The sequence below is a fragment of the Lithobates pipiens genome, unplaced genomic scaffold (assembly GCF_037356315.1).
Source record: "Lithobates pipiens isolate NorthernLeopardFrog02 unplaced genomic scaffold, aLitPip1_a1.2 Scaffold_16, whole genome shotgun sequence".
NCBI classification, from domain to species: Eukaryota; Metazoa; Chordata; class Amphibia; order Anura; family Ranidae; genus Lithobates; species Lithobates pipiens.
Window position 1 is genome coordinate 21,624,112 of NW_027507748.1, and position 22,095 is coordinate 21,646,206.

Sequence of the window (22,095 nt, forward strand, 5' to 3'; positions counted from 1 at the left end):
TGTGATCGGCTTTCCAGCCATAACAACCGAAGCGGCTAAAAGCCGCTCAGCTGTTATACTGGAAGAGCTCCTCCCAGGCCTCCCGTTCCACCGGAAGGCCCGATCGAACATCCACCGCTTCCGGCGGCTAGTGACAGGCTTGGATGAAGCCAGACACGGCTTTGTTCCAGTCTCCTGGATGTAAACACAGAAAAGACGTCACAACGTCACTTCCTGTTTACTCGGCTGCCAATGGCGCTGGATTAAAAAAAAAATAATAATCTACAGTATTCAGATACACTGTTTTCGGTGATCTGAATACTTTGAAGTGCAAAGGAGGGATCTGAGGTCTTTTAGACCCCCGATCCCTCCATAAAGAGTACCTGTCGCCACCTGTTACAAAAGAGGTTTACATTCCTTGTGACAGCAATAAAAGTGATCACATTTTTATTTTTTAAACACAATTTAATAATATAAAAATAAGAAAAAGCGTCCCCGTCACCACGAGCTCGCACAGCAAAGAAAAAACGCATACGGAAGTCGCGCCCGCATACATAAACGGTGTTCAAATCACAAATGTGAGGTATCGCCACGATCGTCAGAGCGAAAGCAATAACTCTCCTCTAACTCTAACCTGGTAACCGTAAAAAAAATTCAAAGCGTCGCCTATGGAGATTTTTTATTATTTATTTTTTTATTTTTTTTAAGGTACCAATGTTTGTCGCCATTCCACGAGCACGTGCAATTATAAAGCGTGACATGTTTGGTATCCATTTACTCGGTGTAAACATCTTTCACATTATACAACAAAATTGGGATAACTATATGGTTTTTCTTTTTCTTAATTCATGAAAGTGTCCCTTTTCCCAAAAAGTTGCGTTTAAAACACCGTCCGCACAAATACCGTGTGACATAAAATATTTCAACAATCGTCATTTTATTCTCTGCTTAAAAAAAAATATATAATGTTTGGGGGTTCTAAGTAATTTTCTAGCAAAAAATACGGATTTTAACTTGTAAACACCAAATGTCACAAATAGGCTTAGTCATGAAAGGGTTAAACTCATGGTGCAGCCAATCTAAAGGCTATCAAAAGGAAGTCTGATCAAATCTCAAGGCAATTTTTCAATAATATTAAAAATGTTAAATGGTTTGTGTAGCAATATGAAAAACTTGTTCACCCCAAAATTTTTATATCTTTTTATTTTTTTATTTAGTTTGACCAGAGAGAACCAACCAAGGTTTTAGTTGTCCATTGCTATGGGAGTACAATTTCCCCAATTATAAACCAGGGCCCTGCTGTGAGCTAAACCTTTTCGGGCCTTCAAACATATTCCAATATGAATTTCGTTGGTGTGATCAGCTCTAAGCAGTGAAGGGAGATTTTCCCACTGGGTTCCACAGGCTCCAATAGTAGGCTCTGACAGAGGAGGGAGGGGGTATGGGGAACTGCCTCCATTCACCAACAAGAAAAAACATCTTGGCTTGAGCTCCACTTAAGCAAAACCAATGAGAACCACAGTTAAAATACTCAAAAAAGCAAACATCTGAAAATGTTTTTTCGAGATGTTCTCTTTAGCCCAACTTAAAGAAGAACTGAGGTCAAGACATAAAACTCAACTGTAAGCCTACATAGTGAACTGTGCACACTTCAGATTGCAGGGAAGATAACTTTTTTTTCCCCCTTTACGGAGCTTGTGCACAAGATAGTAATTTGGTTTGGGACTTGCTTAGAGTGTCACACGGGAACCTTTAGATAACGTGTCAAACCGAAGGCCCACCAGGCCATTCCATGTGGCCCTCGCACCTCTCCTGTAACTGTGGCTCTCACCTTGTCTCAGCAGTCGGCAGCAGAAGACAGAATTTCTCCACCAGATCCTACACCTCTCCATGCAGTCATAGAGAGGCTTAGCCCAACAGTTGGCAGCAGAGAAGACAGAACTCATCCTACAGGTCCTGCAGCACCCCCTTTGTCTCTGCCTCATCTGGTCTCAGCATTCAGATGACTCCAGCCCTCTTTTGGTCCTCCGTGGTCAGATCCTGCACTTTCTGCTTCCCATCTCCACCCCCAGCTGCTTCCCAGCAACGTACCCACTGTGATATAAAGGGAGGGTGGAGGACATTTTAGTTCTGATGGTGAAGAGCTCTTGACATCCGATTTTGGGGGGAGGGGGGGGTCCTCTGCACATCTAGTCTTACAGATACAAGCGACCCTGTGAGGGCAACCAATATGCCTATGTGGCTGGCAAAGAAATGCAGTTTGACACACCTGATTTCGATTTATTTTAAAATGTATTTACTGCTCGTTAATAGTATGTAAATATTTGACCTGTCCATAGCCTGGCCACAGTTTTACTTTAAACCTCAAGTGAGAAACCTTTAGAAAAAACTCTTCGACATGACAAAAAAACCCAAAGACAAAGACATCGGCTTCAAAAAGACAAACACAAGTACAAATAAAAATTGATCTATTCTGCACTAGATCTGCAAACTTGATCTGCTCAACATTAAACAGCTGAACTCGAGTCATGACCCAGTATATGGCTTATGTTGTGTGCAGGCCGATTTGATGTCTGTTTAGAGGAGTCTGAAGCTGAGGGGTGCGATATGGACAGTAAAGGAGACATGGCAGATCCATCAGGGGGGAGAGCAGTGGCGATCTCCGGGAAAAGGGATGTCAAATTGAAGTTGGACAGGTGTGAGGGGTTGGCCATGTGCATTGGAGGCATGTCTGGAAGGAGGGGGAACGTGGTTTGGGAGAAGCCAACAGGTCGAGGTGGGGACAATATGGAACCAAACCGGTTGTTCAGGCCTGTACTGTTGGTCTTCTCTGTGTTGGGATTGGCGAACATCTGGTTAGAGAAATATGGCAATGTGAGGTCATTAGACAGGCTTGGGTGAGCTGGTGAATATGGTGGATAGAAAGATGGCAATGTGTTCTGTGGGTCAACAGGAATGAGAGCAGAAGTCCGGGTGGCAGTGGCCTGGGTGACTGGAGGAATAAAAGAGGCGTTTGCATTTATCGGTGGGTTCATTGTACCTTCTGGTATAAAGGGAAAAGGAAAGTTTTGGGTTAAAGTGTGTTGATCGTGGCCTGAATTGTCAGTGGGCACTTGAGGGGTGTCTGGCATGAAGCGAACAATACCAGGCCTTTTTTCTGTAACAGGTTGCTGGCGCCCAAGAATCATGCTGCTGGGACCACCCAGAGGAAGGTGAGGCAAGGCCGGGTCAAACATATTGCCATGTCTTTGGCTCCCAGACCTGCTCCTTTCAGACTGTCGGGCTTTGGAATCTGGTTCCTCCTGTAAAGGATGCCTTGAGCGCTGAGGAACTGGAGGGTTGACTTGCCTCACTGTTTGCCGTTGATCCACATTTCCATGGGAAATAGACTGGTGGGGAATGGGTGGGTGAACCACCCCATGCATGTTAATAGACACTTGGATATTAAGCTGGTTCTTGGCACCTTGACTATCGACTTGCCTAATTGAATTGGACCTCTGGTTTGTACTGTGAGGGCTGGTGTTCCTTCCCTGTACATCTCCAGAAGAGCTGGAGAAAGGAATATTTAAAGAATTATTTCTCGAAGTGACCTGTCCCATGACCAAGTCACAGCTTTCCCTGTTCTGGACTTCGCTATCTCTCCTTAAATGGAGAGCATCACGAGCCGGCGGGCAACCAAATTCAAGGTTAGAGGAAGAGTTGTACTGCGGACGTTGACCCGATATTGCCCGCTGACCTGAACCAATTTGCTCTCCAATATGTGGGGCTAAAAGACTCTGCATAAAGCTTTGATGGCAAGCATTTTCATTATCTCGAATCTGAAGTGTATTGGAGACAGGGACCTCTTGTACAGTCTGGTATGGCATATGCTTTTGCCGATCCATTGCTGAATTGAGATTCTGATTAAGTCTGTAGGCCTGGGATTGCAGACTTCTCATATTGGCTGTGGTGCCACCATCATTGTTTCTTGACGTCTGGACATCAAAGGAAGCTGGCTGTTGCTGCTGCTGGTTCAAACCACTTGGCTTAAAGGTTTGACAGTCGGCAAGTCTCTGGGAATCTGTATTCACAGAATGCTCTATGGTCATCCGGCTTTGAATATTGTGAGTCGACATAGCTTTATTCCTAGAAGCATCTAAATACTTTCTCATTTCCATTTGTTCTGATACCCTAGAAGCTTGGACTGAAATTCCTGTTCTCTGCTCTGAGTTTGAAGTGCTCTTACCAATAAGTGCCTCTGCTGAGTAGCTTGAAACTCGATTTCGTTCTTGCCGATGGGATGTACTCATGTTCATGTTTGCAGTCTGGGACACAACACTGGGTTGGGACACCAACTGTTGCTCTAAACTTCTGGAGGTTAGAAGTCTCTGGACTTGGCCAAGACCTGGCAGATGTTCTGAAGATACCACAGACCCCTGTGCCCTATTGTTGATATCCTGTTGATGCTGATGACGAATGTCCTGACTCATATGGCTTTGTTGATGAGAACTGTGAAGACCTCGGGCTGACGTATTATTTTCACAGGATTTTTCTGCCTGTGTGGACCCAAAATGAGCTGGCATCTGCTGCTGGATCTGTTGGTGGTGTGGGTGAGCTTGAGTTGTGTTTTGTCTGTTTTGCTCAGGCATCTGTTTCTGGTGTAGAGACAATCTTCCCACCTGGGCACCTTGAATCGGGGCTCGTTTCTTTTGCATCTGAACATCCTGCTGTATCATTCTTTGCTGTTGTACATTGTGGGACTGAGCACGAACAGAGCTGTCTGCGAGTGAAACATGGTGCTGTTGCTGCTGCTGCTGCTGTTGGTACAAGTGATGCTGTTCCCGCATGTGTCCAGTTTGTTGCTGCTTTATGTAAGGATTGCTGTTATGAAGAAGTGTCGCCTGCTGGTGTTGTTGCAAAGGCTGAAGGTGCAGGTTCCCCATCTGACTCTGCTCAGAGACTGGCGGCTGAGAATTGCAGCGCATGTCACTTTGCCTTAGATGTGGGGTAACAAAGTTGTTATTTGCTGGGAATAGACTAGAAATTCCCTCTCCGTGATTCTGAATACGTCCAGACAAAGAGGATGAGTCAGAAGGTAATGGACCACCCAACATTTCATGCCTTTCTCCTACACCGTCAGATGGTTGAATCCTTTCAATTCTCATGGGGCCTTGAAAGTGCTTTTGCCTCTTGGCAGCTGACAGCAACTCATCCCCATGCGCAGTGCGTTTTGTAGATTCTTTCCGAACGTCTAAGTTTTGCTTTAAAAGGGAATCTGTGGTTGATGAGGGGACCTGCATGACTCTAGTCTTCATAGAATTCAGTTCTTCTTGGTGGTACTCAGATAAGACCATCGTCCCTGCAGAATGGGCTTGGTAACTGCTTGAGGGCACTAGCAAATTAATAGACGTAGTCAAATGGGAATGCTCCGATGCCTGAGAAACATTTGCAGAGTTCGCAACAGAGTGCGTTATCCCACGTTGGTGTATCAAATTATTGATGCTCAAACTGGTCACGCTTTGAGACTGAGACGTTGAAATTTGCAGAGAGAGATTAGTGCTATTCATCCCTAGGGTACAATGATTTTTATCCACCAACCGATTTGAGGTTGATGGGGTATTGGTTTCAGAAGTACTGAAGGAGTGCGATATAGATGGGAGCCCAGAGGTTCCTTCTTTGGCTGAATGCGGCTTAAACGGGAGGTGACAATCCACCGGCAATACTACTTCTATGTTTTTAGAAGCTTCTCCAACTTCTGTTTGTGTTCTGTTCTTTTCCTTGGTAATATTTTCTGGATCAAATATAGTTCTTGCCGCAGTTGCAACGATTTCATTTTGCTCAGAAAAACCACATCCATTATAAGGTGGAACGGAGGAGTTAGCGGTGTCCTGTCTACTGGTATCTGGCAACATTGAGGCAACAGTAAAATTTCGACCGCTTACAGAACTATTAGACATAGGAGAATCAGTCTGCCGATTATTAGCACACGAACTAACAACTTCATGTTCGGGTGTACTAGACTGGTTCTGGGCAATGTGGACAACCGAAGTGGCCATGATTATGGAATCAGTCGTCAAGGCATCATTTGACTTAGTTTCACTGTACAATGATTTAGAGCTGTCGGAGACATCTGTGGTGGCTTTTTCAGGAGATCTGACATTCGGATCATCTGATAAAATCTGCACATCCAACAAGTCAGCAGCAGTTAGGCCTGCAGTATCCCCTTGAATTAGACAATCTTTGGAAGGTGAATTTGAATGTTCAGCAATAGTCACTACAGACTGGTCAACCGGCAGAGAATCCTGAACAGATTGCTCTTTTAAGGGGAGCATGGCTGCCACAACCTCAGCCTTAGGTGAGGCTGGTGCAACAGAGAGCAGTCTCTTCTCATTCTGAGTAGAACAAACCTCTTCAGCAACAAAATCTCTGGAGGCTGAAAATTCTGCTGGAACGTGCTCATGGGATTTAGATTCACCGAGAACGTCCCCTTCCATTCTCACATTCAGTGTCAAAGAAGCACAAGGCTCGGCACCTGCTGTCTCTTGAGTTTGGTCAATATTTTGGGACATGCCATCTGCAGCACTTGCTTTCTGTTGAGTTGTATTAAGAGCAGACAATTTTTCCACCTGGTTCTGTTCGTCACTGTGGGCCTGAATTTTTGAAGCTTCTGATGAATCATCAGGTATAACTGTTGGGGTGGTTTCTTTCCGCGAGGGACCGCCCTTCTTAACAGCCGGCTTCTTGATGGTCTTCTTTGGCTTTGAAGTGGGTGGAGTGCCACTAACTGGTTTGACAGATAAAGGCTTTGCCAGTACAGAAGAAACTGGTACAACAGATGTTTCAGCGGGTACAGTTGTCACACTGGACACAGGCACAGAAGCACAGTTTACTGGTAGGTTACTGGCTGCTAAAGAAGATGCAACGGAGGGGTTCAGAGTAAACTGTACACAGTTCTGTCCACCCATCTGAGATATGCTCTGGCTAAGGGTGGCCAATGCACCAAAGGTGTTAAGGGCTACATTTGTGTTGGGATCTTCGCTGGTTGTGGGCTGGATAATTTGCATTGGAGCTTGGCTTGAGGAGCCAGCTGAAGGAGTCACTGGCTGCAGTGCAAACAACTGACCATTTAAGGAAATTGTGGGGGGCTGTTGGCTGGAGATGGTAGTAGACGCTGACACATGCTGGGTGGAACCTGAAGGCTGTACAGGTGCAGGTCTGGGCAATATGTGCACAAGATGCTTAGCCCCAAATGTCTGTGGAGCCACTATACTTTGCACCGGGTTTGCAGGACAAACTACGGGATTGGGCGCATTTATAGGCATCACCACTGAGGGCGAGGGCTGTGCAGAAACCAGGGGTATGGGATTCTGGTTAGGTGCTGCCTGGATTATAACAATTTGTTGGCCCACTGTTGGTTTAGGAAGAGGCGGACAAGGAGCCGGTGCTGGAGGCTGAAGCAATATAATGTTCTGATTAGCTGGAACTGGATTTAGAGCTGCACCAAATGGCTGGGCAACCTGAATTACTTGCATCGGCTGATTAAGTGGAAGAATATTAGCTGTGCTTTGTGGCTGTGGTGGTGATTTAAAGGACTGGACTGCGACAGGTTGGCAAGAAGGCATTTGCACCATTACTGGCTCACCAGTCCTATTTTCTGAGGCTACTATGTTACTTATGTTTACACAAGCTGACATTTGCGGATTAACCTGCTCTTTAGATGCCACCACCTGTTCAACCAATAGAGTGGACGCTGAGCAGGAGGACGATTGAATCAACGGCTGCACGGTGTTCCCTGCAAGCTGCAACGTGGTCCAGGTAGTTTGTGTATTTCCATCTGAGGGGATTCTTGTTAAGCTGCCGATGCCTTTTAGCTCTGGCAAAGTGTTAGAAAGGGACCAGCTGCTCTCCAGACAAGAGGGGCCAGCAGAAGCTGTGTGAACTTCAACCGAGGGGTTTAAATCTCTCGAGGTGACCACCACCTCTGGGCTTGATTCAATATGAACACTGGGAAAAATCTCCTTAACCAAGTCTTTAACGGTTTCAGCAGCTCCTGATATTTTTCCGTGGATCGAGTTCGGAGACTCCTGAAGACTCATGACAGCTTGAGAAACCAAGAGAGATGGCTGGGATGGAAGATTACTGAAGGTGGTTACAGTCAGGGTTGCCGAGGAGTCCATGGGTTTCCCCCTTAACCCTTCTAGCTGTGCCGGCTGGCTGGAAGAATAAAGCTGTGAGCCCGCCGAGCAGGATGGCAGAGGAAAATTAGCTAAAGAGTTTGTGTGAAATAAGACAGTTTGAGTGCCTTTTGATGAGGCAAGGTCCGTTGCGGAAGGAGCCGACGTGGTGACAGGAAGACACAAAGAAACTTGCTGGCTCGTCGTCGTTGCATTTTGCTGCCAAGCTTTGTCCAGTGGAAACACACCAGAAATGGACACGGGTGTTACCAAATTGCAAGTTCTTTGCACCGGCACAACATTGGCTGTCTGTTTCTGAAGGCTCTGCCCCACGTTGAAAGTAATTCCCTGCACGGCGCTACCTTGGTTAGCAGAAGCCAGCTGATTGCTGTTCAGGCAGAGCGGGAGTTTCTGGTCGGCCGGAGCGATCAGAGAGGTCTTTGCACGCCTGGAGTTGCCTTTCCAGTGTAGCGTTGGGTCATCATACAGACAGATGTCATTGCTCTTCAAAAGTTCTATGTAGCGTGCGTTCTCCTTCTGAATGTCCGCCAGGTCTCTTCTGAGCTTCCGTATTTCACGGGCTGTGGAACAGGAGGAAGAAACTGTTAAAAAAGGCAACACACAGAAAAAAAAGAAAAGAACACAGACAGATAAAACACAAAACAGATGATAAAGTTATATTATTATTATTATTATACAGAATTCATATACAGTGCCTTGAAAAAGTATTCATATCCCCTGAAATCTCCCACATTTTGTCATGTTACAACCAAAAAACGTAAATGTATTTATGTGATAGACCAACACATAATTGTGAAGTGGAAGTAAAATGATAAATGGTTTTCAAATTTTTTTACAAATAAATATACCGTATATACTCGAGTATAGGTCAACTCGAATATAAGCCGAGGCCCCTAATTTACCACAAAAAAACTGGGAAAACGTATTGACTCGTGTATAAGCCGAAGATGAGACATGCAGCAGCTACTGGTACAGCTTAAAAGAGTGGAAAAGAGGGTCAACAATGCCCATCTGTAGCTGCATACCTTCCTGTGTACCTCCCTGTGTACCTCCCTGTGTCCATTGCAGCCTACCTGTGTCCTGTGCATGCCTCCGTGTGCCAATCTGCAGCCTCTGTGTCCTTCTGCAGCTCTGTGACCATCTGCAGCTCCGTGTGCCATTTTGCACCGATCAGCATGTATCAGCATGTCATAAAAACATACGGCGGCCATTCCAGGATTCAAAAGCTGCACCTCTCCTCCTCGTCTGTGACAGACGGCGGCCATTCCACTGTTCAAAAGCAGCGCCTCCCTGTCTGTGATAGGCGGAACACTCAATTTCCCAGCAGTCAGTGTTCCGCCCATCACGGACATCCTCTCATCCTCGTCCGTAGTACGAGGATGAGAGGATGTCCGTGATAGGCGGAACACTGACTGCTGGGAAATTGAGTGTTCCGCCTATCACAGACAGGGAGGCGCGGCTTTTGAACAGTGGAATGGCCGCCGTCTGTCTGCACGACACGCTGATCAGGTAGGCAGATGCCGGTGACTCAAATATAAGCCGAGGGGGGCACTTTCAGCCTAAAAAAAGGGGCTGAAAATCTTGGCTTATACGGTACCTGAAAAGTGTGGGGGGTACATTTGTATTCAGCCCCCTTTACTCTGATACCCCCAACTAAAATCTAGTGGAACCAATTGACTTCAGAAGTCACCTAATTAGTAAATAGAGTCCACCTGTGTGTAATTTAATCTCAGTATAAATACAGCTGTTCTGTGAAGTTCTCAGAGGTTTGTTAGAGAAGCTTAGTGAACAAACAGCATCATGAAGGCCAAGGAACACACCAGACAGGTCAGGGATAACGTTGTGGAGAAGTATAAAGCAGGGTTAGGTTATAAAAAAAAATATCCCAAGCTTTGAACATCTCACAGAGCTCTGTTCAATCCATCATGCGAAAATGGAAAGAGTATGGCACAACTGCAAAACTACCAAGACATGGCCGTCCACCTAAACTGACCGGGCCGGGCAAGGAGAGCATTCATCAGAGAAGTAGCCAAGAGGCCCATGGTAACTCTGGAGGAGCTGCAGAGATCCACAGCTCAGGGGGGGAGAATCTGTCCACAGGGCAACTATTAGTCGTGCTCTCCACAAATCTGACCTTTATGGAAGAGTGGGGAGAAGAAAGACATTTGGGGAAAAAAAGCCATAAGAAGTCCTGTTTGCAGTTTGTGAGAAGCCATGTGGGGGACACAGCAAACATGTAGAAGAAGGTGATCTGGCCAGATGAGACCAAAATTTTACTTTTTGGCGTAAAAGCAAAATGCTATGTGTGACAGAAAACTAACACTGCACATCACTCTGAACACACCATCCCCACCGTGAAACATGGTGGTGGCAGCATCATATTGTGGGGATGTTTTTCTTCAGCAGGGACAGGGAAGCTGGTCAGAGTTGATGGGAAGATGGATGGAGCCAAATACAAGACAATCTTAGAAGAAAACCTGCAAAAGACGAGACCGGGGCGGAGGTTCACCATCCAGCAGAACAACGACCCTAAACATACAGCCAGAGCTACAATGGAATGGTTTAGATCAAAGCATATTCATGTGTTAGAATGGCCCAGTCACAGTCCAGACCTAAATCTCATTGAGAATCTGTGGCAAGACCTGAAAATTGCTGTTCACAGACGCTCTCCATCCAATCTGACAGAGCTTGAGATATTTTGTAAAGAAGAAGAATGGGCAGAAATGTCCTCTCTAGATGTGCAAAGCCGGTAGAGACATCCCCAAAAAGAATTGCAGCTGTAATTGCAGTGAAAGGGGGTTCTACAAAGTATTGACTCCGGGGGGGCGCCATACAAATGTACCCCCCACACTTTTCACATATTTGTAAAAAAATATATTTATAAATTTTCCTTCCACTTCACAATTATGTGTCACTTTGTGTTGGTCTATCACATAAAATACATTTATGTTTTTGGTTGTCAAATGACAAAAACGTGGAAAATCTCAAGGGGTATGAATACTTTTTCAAGGCACTGTAGCACCAACAAGTTTGTGCAGCGCTTTACAATACGAGGTCAGACAGTACACTCACAACACAACACATATATTTTGTAACAATAAAACAACAAGCAGTTGTAAATGTTCAGATAGAGCTGCATATTGAAGCCGAATAAAATAAACTTCGTAATTCTGTTCAGCCACTTTTGTCATACATACGGCCTTGCTAGGAGGGTGACACCACTTCTTCCTACTGGAGTTAATGAATAGAGCGGTGTCACCTACTGGCCTATTGCCTTGGACAAGGAAGCAGTGGAAATACTCAAATCATAAATTGTCACATGACTGCAAAAGAAAAAAAAAAGAAAAAAAAAAAAAGAAGTAATCAGAACTGTTTTTTTTTTTTTTTTTTTTTTTTTTTTTTATATTATAACTAAGCTTCATCAGAGAATAAAGTGATTGTGTTTTTCTTTATAGAACATCATATTTATTTTATGCATCATCTGTTGGTCCCAGAAGGCTCCCACATAACATGTCTTATCGATAAGGGGGGGGGGTGGGCTTTGCTAATTGCATGAACAGATTGTAAAGCCAATTTTTTATTTAAAAACAGCAAACATGTCATACTTACCTGCTCTATGCAATGGTATTGGACAGAGCAGACCCAATCCTCCTGTTCCTGTGTCCCCCGCCAACGCTCTCGGCTCCTCCCATCAGTGGTGCCCTATAGGAAGCTTCCCATGCGGTACCATCTGCATGCTCGCTCCCGCGCTGCGCTGCCTGCGTCCATAGACACAGGCAGCGTTTCTCTCCTGGTTCCCCTGCTTTGCCTTTGTAGAGAATGAAAGAGGAAGAAAACTCATCAGGGTTTACTTCCACTTTAAGAGGACCTGCCATGTTTTTTTCTATTACAAGGGATGTTTACATTCCTTGCAATAGGAATAAAAGTGACAATATTTTATTTTATTTTTTTTAAACAGTTTAAAAATAAAAAGTAAAAATAAATAATTAAAATTTTTTTTTTTTTAAACGCGCCCGTCCCTCCAAGCTCTGGCGCAAAAACGAACTTGGAGTAGCGCCCGCATATGAAAACGGTGTTCAAACCACACATGTGAGGTATCACCGCGAAACATGTAACCTGTAGAATTTTTTAAACGTCGCCTGTGGAGATTTTTAAAGGGGAAACATTTGTCCCTTATTCCACGAGCGGGCGCAATTTTGAAGCGTGAAATGTTGGGTATCAATTTACTCAGCATAACATCATCTTTCACAATATATAAAAAAAAAAAAATTGGGCTAATTTTACTGCTGTCTTTTTTATTCAAAAAAGTGAATTTTTCCGGAAAAAAAAAAAAAAGTGCGCTTGCAAGACCGCTGTGCAAATACGGTGTGAAAAAAGTATACCGCTATTTTATTCTCTAGGGCAGGGGTGCTCAACCTGTGGCTCTCCAGCTGTTGCGGAACTACAAGTCCCATGAGGCATAGCAAGACTCCGACAGCCACAAGCATGACACCCAGAGGCAGAGGCATGATGGGACTTGTAGTTTTGCAACAGCTGGAGAGCCACAGGTTGAGCACCCCTGCTCTAGGGTGTTAGAAAAAAACAATATATAATGTTTGGGGGTGCTCAGTAATTTTCTAGCAAAAATAAATACAAAAAAAATACGGTTTTAAACTTGTAAACACCAAAATCTCAAAACGAGGCTGATCCTTAAGTGGTTAAGAAGCCAGAAACATCCAACTTTGCAAAATAAACATAGACTTGGCTCCTGCCTGCAAGGCCTCACCTTGTTCCTGGTCGCCTGCATTGAGCAAGAGTTCGTCATTCTGGCGCTTGAGCTCGGTGATGTACTTGTGGGCCTGATCCAGGATCATGTTCTTACTCTGAAGATAAAAAAAAAAAAGAAAAAATAGAAAATGAGAAGATGGATGTAAAAACAAATTTTCTTAAATGATGAACCAAATAAAGTGCTGGTTTATGTGCAAGAGTGAGGTGTAGCTCGTTCCCAGAATACTATTTCACACAAGAAAAGAGAGACTGCCCATTAGACTTTTAAAGCCGGTACGCCTTATAAAAAAATAAAAAAAAATAAAAATAAAAAATAAAATAAAAAAAATACAATATAAAATATTCTATATAAATTTTAATCAACATATAAAAATATTGATGCAAAATACAGACAGACAATCATTAAATACAATCGATGGTGCATAAATCAGCAATTAAAATAACTGACTGCTGTCCCATGGGCAGTTTCTTTTATGTATGAACTCCTCAATGATGAACTTTTTTCCCCAATATTTAAATTGTTTATTGTAATAGAATAAAAAAAAAAAAAAAAAAAAAAAAAAAAGGAACAATAATTTCTCACAATGCAATAGCTAAAGCATAAGAAAAGAAAAAAAAAGGCAAATATTCCAAAACAATACTCGGCACGTGTGAATTAAAGCAAATCTCTTGCACATAATAACCTCGCCTTCACTTGCCAGCTGTTCCAGTAGTAAAGAAGCCCTGTTAAGCTATGGAGGTTCTCCCATTAGAGCTTTCACAAGGCTGAAGGATGTTTCCCATGCAACAGCCAGGGCCGGCGCCCCCACTAGTCGAACTAGGCAGCCTCCCAGGGCACACTGCTGCCTAGGGTGGCGGAGCCACGGCCCGCTGACTTCCCCATTAGCCTGTCCGGGGAACACGAGGCAGAGGAGGGGAGGCAAGCATGAGGTCGGCGGAGGAGGCGGGCACAGCTGCGGAAGTGGAGGAGGCAGGGGGCATGAAGTCAGCAGGGGAGGCGCCAGGCATGAGGTCAGCGGAGCGAGTCCGCTTTCTGATCCCGTCACTTGCGCACCCCAACCACCGCCTCACCCCCTACCTGAATGCTATACAATGCAACAGTTGTTCATTTTAACTAGTCAAAGCCAAAGTCGTATCCAAGTGGCACCCACCCAAAGCTGCATCAAAGTCAGCACAACTTTGAAGTGTGAATGGAGCTTACAACCCCATCACCGAGTGGCAAATGACTGCATCTGGTGGCAAGCAATATTCCATCCCACCCCAGTTGCCCAACCGCACCCCGGTCCGTGGAAAAATAATCTTCCGCACAGCCGGTCCCTGGTGCCAGAAAAGGTTGCTTTAAGGTTCAGACCTCTTGGAGGGCCGACAAGCGAGGATGGCTTCAATAGAAAATATACCTGTTTTAGTGCTGGAGAACATGGGATCAGATCCCCGATCCGGTTGATTCCTGAGTTGATCTTCTTCTTCCTATGTCTCTCCACTGACGATATAAGAAAAAAAGAAAAAGAATCATTGAAGTGGAACTTCTCCATTTGGATGTGCCCAGCAATACAGGCCTTTTGGTCAAATTATACACATTTTTTTTTTACACGACCGGGTGGGCTCCCGTCTCCAACTAGACCCCAAGCCTTGCCTGCTTGGTCTTCTTCCCAATCCAGAAATGTTTTTTAACCAGATTTCCTCAGAAGACCACTTTTTAGTGTTAAAAAACGTATTGCACGCTCTTGGATTCCAGCAACCCCCCCCCCCCCCCCCAAGCGAGGTCAGTTCTACTCTTCTCTACAAAAATTTGGTTTAACTCCATAAAGGATGTCCTAAGTACAATAAAATATGGGACAGGTGGCTCTCATTGCCTGATATGTCTGAAGTTTTGTTACTGCGAGTACCTACCATATTACATTTTATTGAGCCTATCGGTCAATGATGGTGAACCTTGGCACCATAGATGTTTTGGAACTACATTTCCCATGATGGTCATGCCCTCTGCAGTGCAGTTGAGCATCATGGGAAATGTAGTTCCAAAACATCTGGGGTGCCAAGGTTCACCATCCCTGCTATAGGTGTACCTCTAGAGTTTACTTGATGTTAACCACCTAACAACTGCCCTATTGCAGATTTACTACTACAGTGCGGCCGTTCTGTGCAGAATCTATATCTCTCTATACAGTCAGGTCCATAAATATTGGGACATCGACACAATTATAATCTTTTTGGCTCTATACACCACCACAATGGATTTGAAATGAAATGAACAAGATGTGCTTTAACTGCAGACTTTCAGCTTTAATTTGAGGGTATTTACATCCAAATCAGGTGAACGGTGTAGGAATTACAACAGTTTGTATATGTGCCTCACACTTTTTAAGGGACCAAAAGTAATGGGACAGATTAACAATCATCCATCGAACTTTTACTTTTTAATACTTGGTTGCAAATCCTTCGCAGTCAATTACAGCCTGAAGTCTGGAAGGCATAGACATCACCAGACGGTGGGCTTCATCCCTGGTGATGCTCTGCCAGGCCTTTACTGCCACTGTCTTCAGTTCCTGCTTGTTCTTGGGGCATTTCCCTTCAGTTTTGTCTTCAGAAAGTGAAATACATGCTTCAGGTCAGGTGATTGACTTGGCCATTGCATAACATTCCACTTCTTTCCCTTAAAAAAAAAACTCTTTGGTTGCTTCCGCAGTATGCTTCGGGTCATTGTCCATCTGCGCTGTGAAGTGCCGTCCAATGAGTTCTGAAGCATTTTGCTGAATATGAGCAGATAATATTGCCCGAAACACTTCAGAATTCATCCTGCTGCTTTTGTCAGCAGTCACATGATCAATGAATACAAGAGAAGCAGTTCCATTGGCAGCCATACATGCCCACGCCATGACACTACCACCGCCAAACTTCACTGATGAGGTGGTATGCTTTGGATCATGAGCAATTCCTTTCCTCCTCCATACTCTTCTCTTCCCATCACTCTGGTACAAGTTGATCTCGGTCTACTCTGTCCATAGGATGTTGTTCCAGAACTGTGAAGGCTTTTTTAGATGTTGTTTGGTAAACTCTAATCTGGCCTTCCTGTTTTTGAGGCTCACCAATGGTTTACATCTTGTGGTGAACCCTCTGTATTCACTCTGGTGAAGTCTTCTCTTGATTGGTGACTTTGACACACATACACCTACCTCCTGGAGAGTGTTCTTGATCTGGCCAACTGTTGCGAAGGGTGTTTTCTTCACCAGGGAAAGAATTCTTCGGTCACCCACCACAGTTGTTTTCCGTGGTCTTCCGGGTCTTTCAGTGTTGCTGAGCTCAACGGTGCGTTCTCTCTTTTTTAAGGATGTTCCAAACAGTTGATTTAGCCACACCTAATTAATGTTTTTGCTATCTCTCTGATGGGTTTGTTTTGTTTTTTCAGTCTAATGATGGCTTCACTGATAGTGACAGCTCTTTGGATCTCATATTGAGAGTTGACAGCAACAGATTCCAAATGCAAACAGCACACTTGAAATGAACTCTGGACCTATTATCTGCTCCTTGTAAATGGGATAATGAGGGATTAACACACCTGGCCATGGAACAGCTGAGCAGCCAATTGTCCCATTACTTTTGGTCCCTTTAAAAGTGGGAGGCACATATACAAACTGTTGTAATTCCTACACCGTTCACCTGATTTGGATGTAAATACCCTCAAATTAAAGCTGAGAGTCTGCAGTTAAAGCACATCTTGTTTGTTTCATTTCAAATCCATTGTGGTGGTGTATAGAGCCAAAAAGATTAGAATTGTGTCGATGTCCCAATATTTATGGACCTGACTGTATAATGAGAGAGAGAGAGAGAGAGAGAGAGAGAGAGAGAGAGAGAGAGAGAGAGAGAGAGAGAGATGAGAGAGAGAGAGAGAGAGAGAGAGATGAGAGAGAGAGATGAGAGAGAGAGATGAGAGAGAGAGATGAGAGAGAGAGATGAGAGAGAGAGATGAGAGAGAGAGATGAGAGAGAGAGATGAGAGAGAGAGAGAGAGAGAGAGAGATGGAGATGATAGAGATAGAGATAATGTAGCAGTAGCATCGGGAAGAGAGGCTGGTCGGAGCTCTGCCTATGTAAACAAGGCAGAGCTCCTTTCTGACAAGGGGGAAGTGATGGATTTTCTTTCCCTGTCTGACTAAAATTACATTATATACCTTACAAAAAGCACCACACATAGTACACACAAACACTGGTTAGGCACACATTTAACCCTTTGATCACCCCCTTGATATTTAGCCCCTTCCCAGCCAGTGTTTTTAGTACAGTGACAGTGCATATTTTTTTAGCACTGATTACTGTATTGGCGTCACTGGTTCCCACAAAATGTCAAAAAAGTGTCAGTTACTGTCTGACTGTCCACCGCAATATCACAGTCCCGCTATAACTTGCTGATCGCCGTCATTACTAGCATTTAAAAAAAAAAAAAAAAATGCACATGATAACTTGAGCAACCAATCAATATTTTTTTTTTTATTAATTTTATTTAAAAAAAAATGTATTGAATATATTCTATAGCAGAAAGTAAAATAATTAAATTTTATTTTATGTTACATAAATCATCTGCCCTTACTCAAAGATGGCCACGGCCAGAAATGCTGGGGGGGGGGGGCTGGTCTTGGAGGAAGTTTGCTTTGAATATTAAAAAATTGTTAAGTAGCATTTTTTCTTTGTGGTGCTGAGATGCAGCATGACCGGACCGGAGCCGGCTGAGAATATGTAAGTATGTGCAACCTTTTTTTTTTTTTTTTTTTACACGGGTCAGTCAGCAAAGCTGTTAGGAGGGGAGAGGGGGACTTTTTTTTTATTTTTATTTTTTTAAGGCTAGTTAGGTTTAACCTGGAATTCTACTTTAATCACTTTAGTTCCAGAAGGATTTACCCCCTTCCTGACCAGAGCACTTTTTGCGATTCGGCACTGCGTCGCTTTAACTGACAATTGCGCGAAGCTGTACCCAAGCAAAATTTACGTCCTTTTTTCCCCCCACAAATAGAGCTTTCTTTTGGTGGTATTTGATCACCTCTGCGTTTTTTATTTTTTGCGCTATAAAAACATTTTTTTTTAAAAAGCCATAATTAAAAAAAAAATAGCAATATTTTTTACTTTTTGCTAATAAATATCCCCCAAAAATATATATAAAAAAAAAAAAAAGTTTCCCCCTCAGTTTAGGCCGATATGTATTCTTCTACATGTTTTTGATTAAAAAAATAAATAAATAAATAATAAAAAAAAAAAAAAATCGCAATAAGCATATGTCTATAAAATAGGGGATAGATTTATAGCATTTTTATGATTTAATTTTTTTGTATTAGTAATGGCGGCAATCTGCGATTTTTAACGTGACTGCGACATTGTTGGGGACACATCGGACACTTTGGAAACTATTTTGGGACCGTTGTCATTTATACAGCGATCGGTGCTATAAAAATGCACTGATTACTGTGTAAATTACACTGGCACGGAAGGGGTTAACACTAGGGGCAATGAAGGGGTTAAGTGTGTCCTAGGGAGTGATTCTAACTGTGGGGAGGGGGGGGTGCTACCTACAACATGACAGCGATCGCTGCTCCTGATGACAGGGGGCGCCGGCGTGCACGTCCACTAGCCTGCAAATTAAATGGGACATACCGGTACGCCCATTTGCCCACCGCTGCCATTGTGCCGACGTATATCGGCGTGCGGCGGTCAGCAAGGGGTTAAAGTGTCACAAAACTCACACCATAAAAAAAAATAAAAAAAAATAAATGGTGCATTACATGCTGTTCATAGTCAGTCACTATGAGATTCCTTTTCTGTAAAAAAAAAAAAACTGGTTGATCCTGCTGCTCTCCATCTCCCCCTTCTGTCCATGAACCCAATTCAGCTTGGGGATTTTGCAGCTGTGGTGGCAACTCTGCACATGCTCAGTTTTCAGCGAGATTCTATGCTGAGCATCTCCTCCCTATCACATCCGAGCAGCCCATGTGACTATAGAGTCACACATGTGGGGTGTATACACAGTGCGACAATGACAGCCCACCCTCTCCCTCCTCCTCCATGCCCACACTAACCAGCTAAAGACAATGAGGTCGGGATAATACATGTAAATTGGCGGAGGCTTTACCTCCCTCTTATTCTAAGACACAGGCTGGAGGGGCACGACAGCCTGCGACTGGCAGAAATCCGCCCACACCATGGTATTGCCAAAAAATAATAAAGATTTGATTTAGAATATATATTTGTATGCCAATTTAAAACAGCCTATTGATATTAGGTTGTTTTTTTTTTTTAACATGTGACCAGCAGCAGAGGACTAGAAGCTCCTCCTCCTTATGTTTGCCTGCAGACAGCCTGGGAGAGAGCCGGGTCATGTGACAGCTGGATATCCATTAGAAAATAGATTCTTAGATGTTTTTTTTTTTTTTTTTTATTAAACAAAATTACAGTGCCGTCATCCACAAGAAGGGAGAATATAAATTAAACAGTGTGGGTTTAGTACCACTTTCATCACAGACACCAATAATGGGGCACTATTCCTTCATCACAGACACCAATAATGGGGCACCATTCCTCCCGCTGGCACCAATGATGGGGCACTATTCCTCCCACTGACACCAATGATGGGGCACTATTCCTCCCACTGACACCAATGATGGGGCACTATTCCTCCCACTGACACCAATGATGGGGCACTATTCCTCCCACTGACACCAATGATGGGGCACTATTCCTCCCACTGACACCAATGATGGGGCACTATTCCTCCCACTGTTTAGAAAGCCTGGAGACCCATGCTTTATATTGTGAAAAAAAAGTGATTAAATTCCACACAAAAAAAAAACAAAATTATATATATATACACACACACACATAAAAAAAAATATTTTGGGTAGGGTCACATGACACATGGTAATAGGTAGTAATTTACACTAAAACAGGTTCTACCCGTCATCCCATAAGGATCTGCAGACCCTGCCCCCGAGTCCCTTCAGGGTGGAAGTCATACATTTATCTAAGATCTATATACAGGATTATTGGTTAGGACACCAAAGTTCCAAAGAACAAAAGCCTTCTGTAGATTACACTCACCCTCATTGTGGCTCTCCCGGTTTTTCTTCCTGTGATAACAAACACAGATAAATATGATCAGTAATGGACCAAAATAGCATAATAATAATAATAATAATAATAATAATTCCAAAAAAATAAAGTTTTATTTTTTTTAATCGGGTAGGTTTTGCCTAGAAGCCTGTCTGTTAAAGAGGTTCTAAAGCCTAAACATTTTTTTTTTTTTACCTTAAAAGTGATTGTAAAGTCTCGCTTTAAAAAAAATAAATAAAAAAATTGTCATACTTACCTGCTTTGTGCAGTTGGTTTTGCACACAGCAGCCCCAATCCTCCTCTTTGTGTGTCCCTCTTCTGTGATCCTGGCCCCTCCCTCCTGACGAGAGCCCCCACAGACCAGCAGCTTGCTATGGGGGCACCCGAACCAAGCTGCAGCCCTGGGTGTTCATTCAGACATGCACCTGCCGTTTGCCCCCCCCTCTCCCCCCCCCCCCCCCCCCCGATTGGCTAACTGACTTTGATTGACAGCCAGGGGAGCCAATGGCGCAGCGGTTGTGCCCCAGCCAATGAAGAGGGAGAGTCCCAGGTGGTCGAGGGAATTGTGAACATCGCTGGACAGAGAAGGGGCTCAGGGTAAATGTTGGGGGGGGGGGTGCTGGGGGGCACGCTACACACACAAGGTTTTTTTTTTTATCTTAATGCAAAGACTTAATTAAAGAGAAAAAAAAACTTTTTGCCTTTAGAACTCCTTTAATGGATTCCCTGCATTAACCATTTGTCTAAAAAAAAAAAAAAAGACCAAAAATTTTGATCAAACATTTTGCAAACAAGTACTTTTTCTCCTTCACTGATGGGCACTGTTGGGGCTGCACTGATAACCAAGACACTAATGACCAGTGCCGTGATTATCAGTGTAGATGTCCCCTTTCACATTGCCGATTGCCGGCTCTCCGCTCCTCATGCTGCACCAGAGCGTGCCAGGCGTGCAATTCTGGGGGGGACCTCAATAGAGACCCTCTCAGAACTGGACGACCCCAATTTAGCCATCATTTGGCTATAGCACTGTCAGCAAACGGTTCAGGTAAAAAAAAAAGGTTTGGGTACCAGTATCACCCCCTCGCTCCCCCGTACACTTACCCGAGTCCTCAATTGATCCAGCGTTGTGCCCCTCTGTAGCGTCTCTCTCCTCTTCTCCCCATTCTCACAGGTTTTTCTGAGGCATCGGAAACCATTGGCTCCCACTGCTGTCAGTAAAATCCTGTGATGAAGGAGTGGGGCGGGGCTGAGCTGATTGTGTCTATGGATGCAAACAGCGCAGCTCAGGATTGAGCAGACACATGATTCCCCCATAGGAAGTGGCACCCTTTGAGGGTACATTCAGAAGAGGGGGAAGCCAGAAGCACCAGTGGGGGACCTAAGAGGAGGCGGTTCGGGGCCACGATGTGCAAGACCACTGCACAGGGCAGGTAAGTATATCATGTTTGTTATTAGAAAAATAAGAAATTACATTTTACAAAATAACTTCAAATCTTTTGAACAGGTCCTGAAAAATGAGCGGTTAAAGTGTAAAGGCACTATGTTCTTTACCTATATGCATAAAAAAAAAAAAAGAAAAAAAACGAGTGCTGCTCCCCCCAGTTGCCCCCCCCCCAATAATATTTACCAGACCCCTCTTGATCCAGTGATCTACACAAGAGTCTCGGCTGTTCCAGGTCTCTCGCTCTCCTTATTGGCTGAGACAAAGCAGGGAGACCCATAGGCTCCCCCTGCTGTCAATCACAGCCAGTGAGCCAATGAGGAGAGAGCAGGGCTGAGCTGAAGCTTTACGTGTCTTATGAACGCATAGAGAAGGGTTTCGGGAGCGAGCGCCCCTTGTAATGCATTTTGTATTATACTGTATGTAGTGCCCAGCTCCCTGGTGCCCAGCCTGCACCCGCCTTTGATGTGGTCTGAGGACCCCAGCAGTCAGTAGAGGCAGTTTCACATAACATGCAATTTTATGCCAAAAGTGTACAACAAATAGCAGCACTTTAACCCCTTGTCTACCAACATCCTGGTAAACCAGGGGTTAAAGAAAGCTCATTGCCGGGTGGTTCCCGGGCTCTCCTGCTCCTCCGGAG

The 22,095-nt window shown here is 44.1% G+C and overlaps 1 protein-coding gene across 2 annotated transcripts in view; it reads right to left on the reverse strand.

The window, feature by feature from the left end:
* Positions 1-1,167: 1,167 nt before the first annotated feature.
* The window catches only part of USF3 (upstream transcription factor family member 3), a 36,880-nt gene continuing 15,952 nt past the window's right edge, over positions 1,168-22,095 (reverse strand). For both annotated transcript variants that reach the window (XM_077479651.1, XM_077479650.1), the window contains exons 4-7: positions 20,000-20,028; positions 14,318-14,400; positions 12,919-13,015; positions 1,168-8,713 (exon numbers count right to left, since the gene is read on the reverse strand). In XM_077479651.1, coding sequence (XP_077335777.1) covers positions 2,487-8,713; positions 12,919-13,015; positions 14,318-14,400; positions 20,000-20,028 — 6,436 coding nt within the window. In that variant the 3' untranslated portion in view covers positions 1,168-2,486. The remainder of the gene's footprint in view (positions 8,714-12,918; positions 13,016-14,317; positions 14,401-19,999; positions 20,029-22,095) is intronic.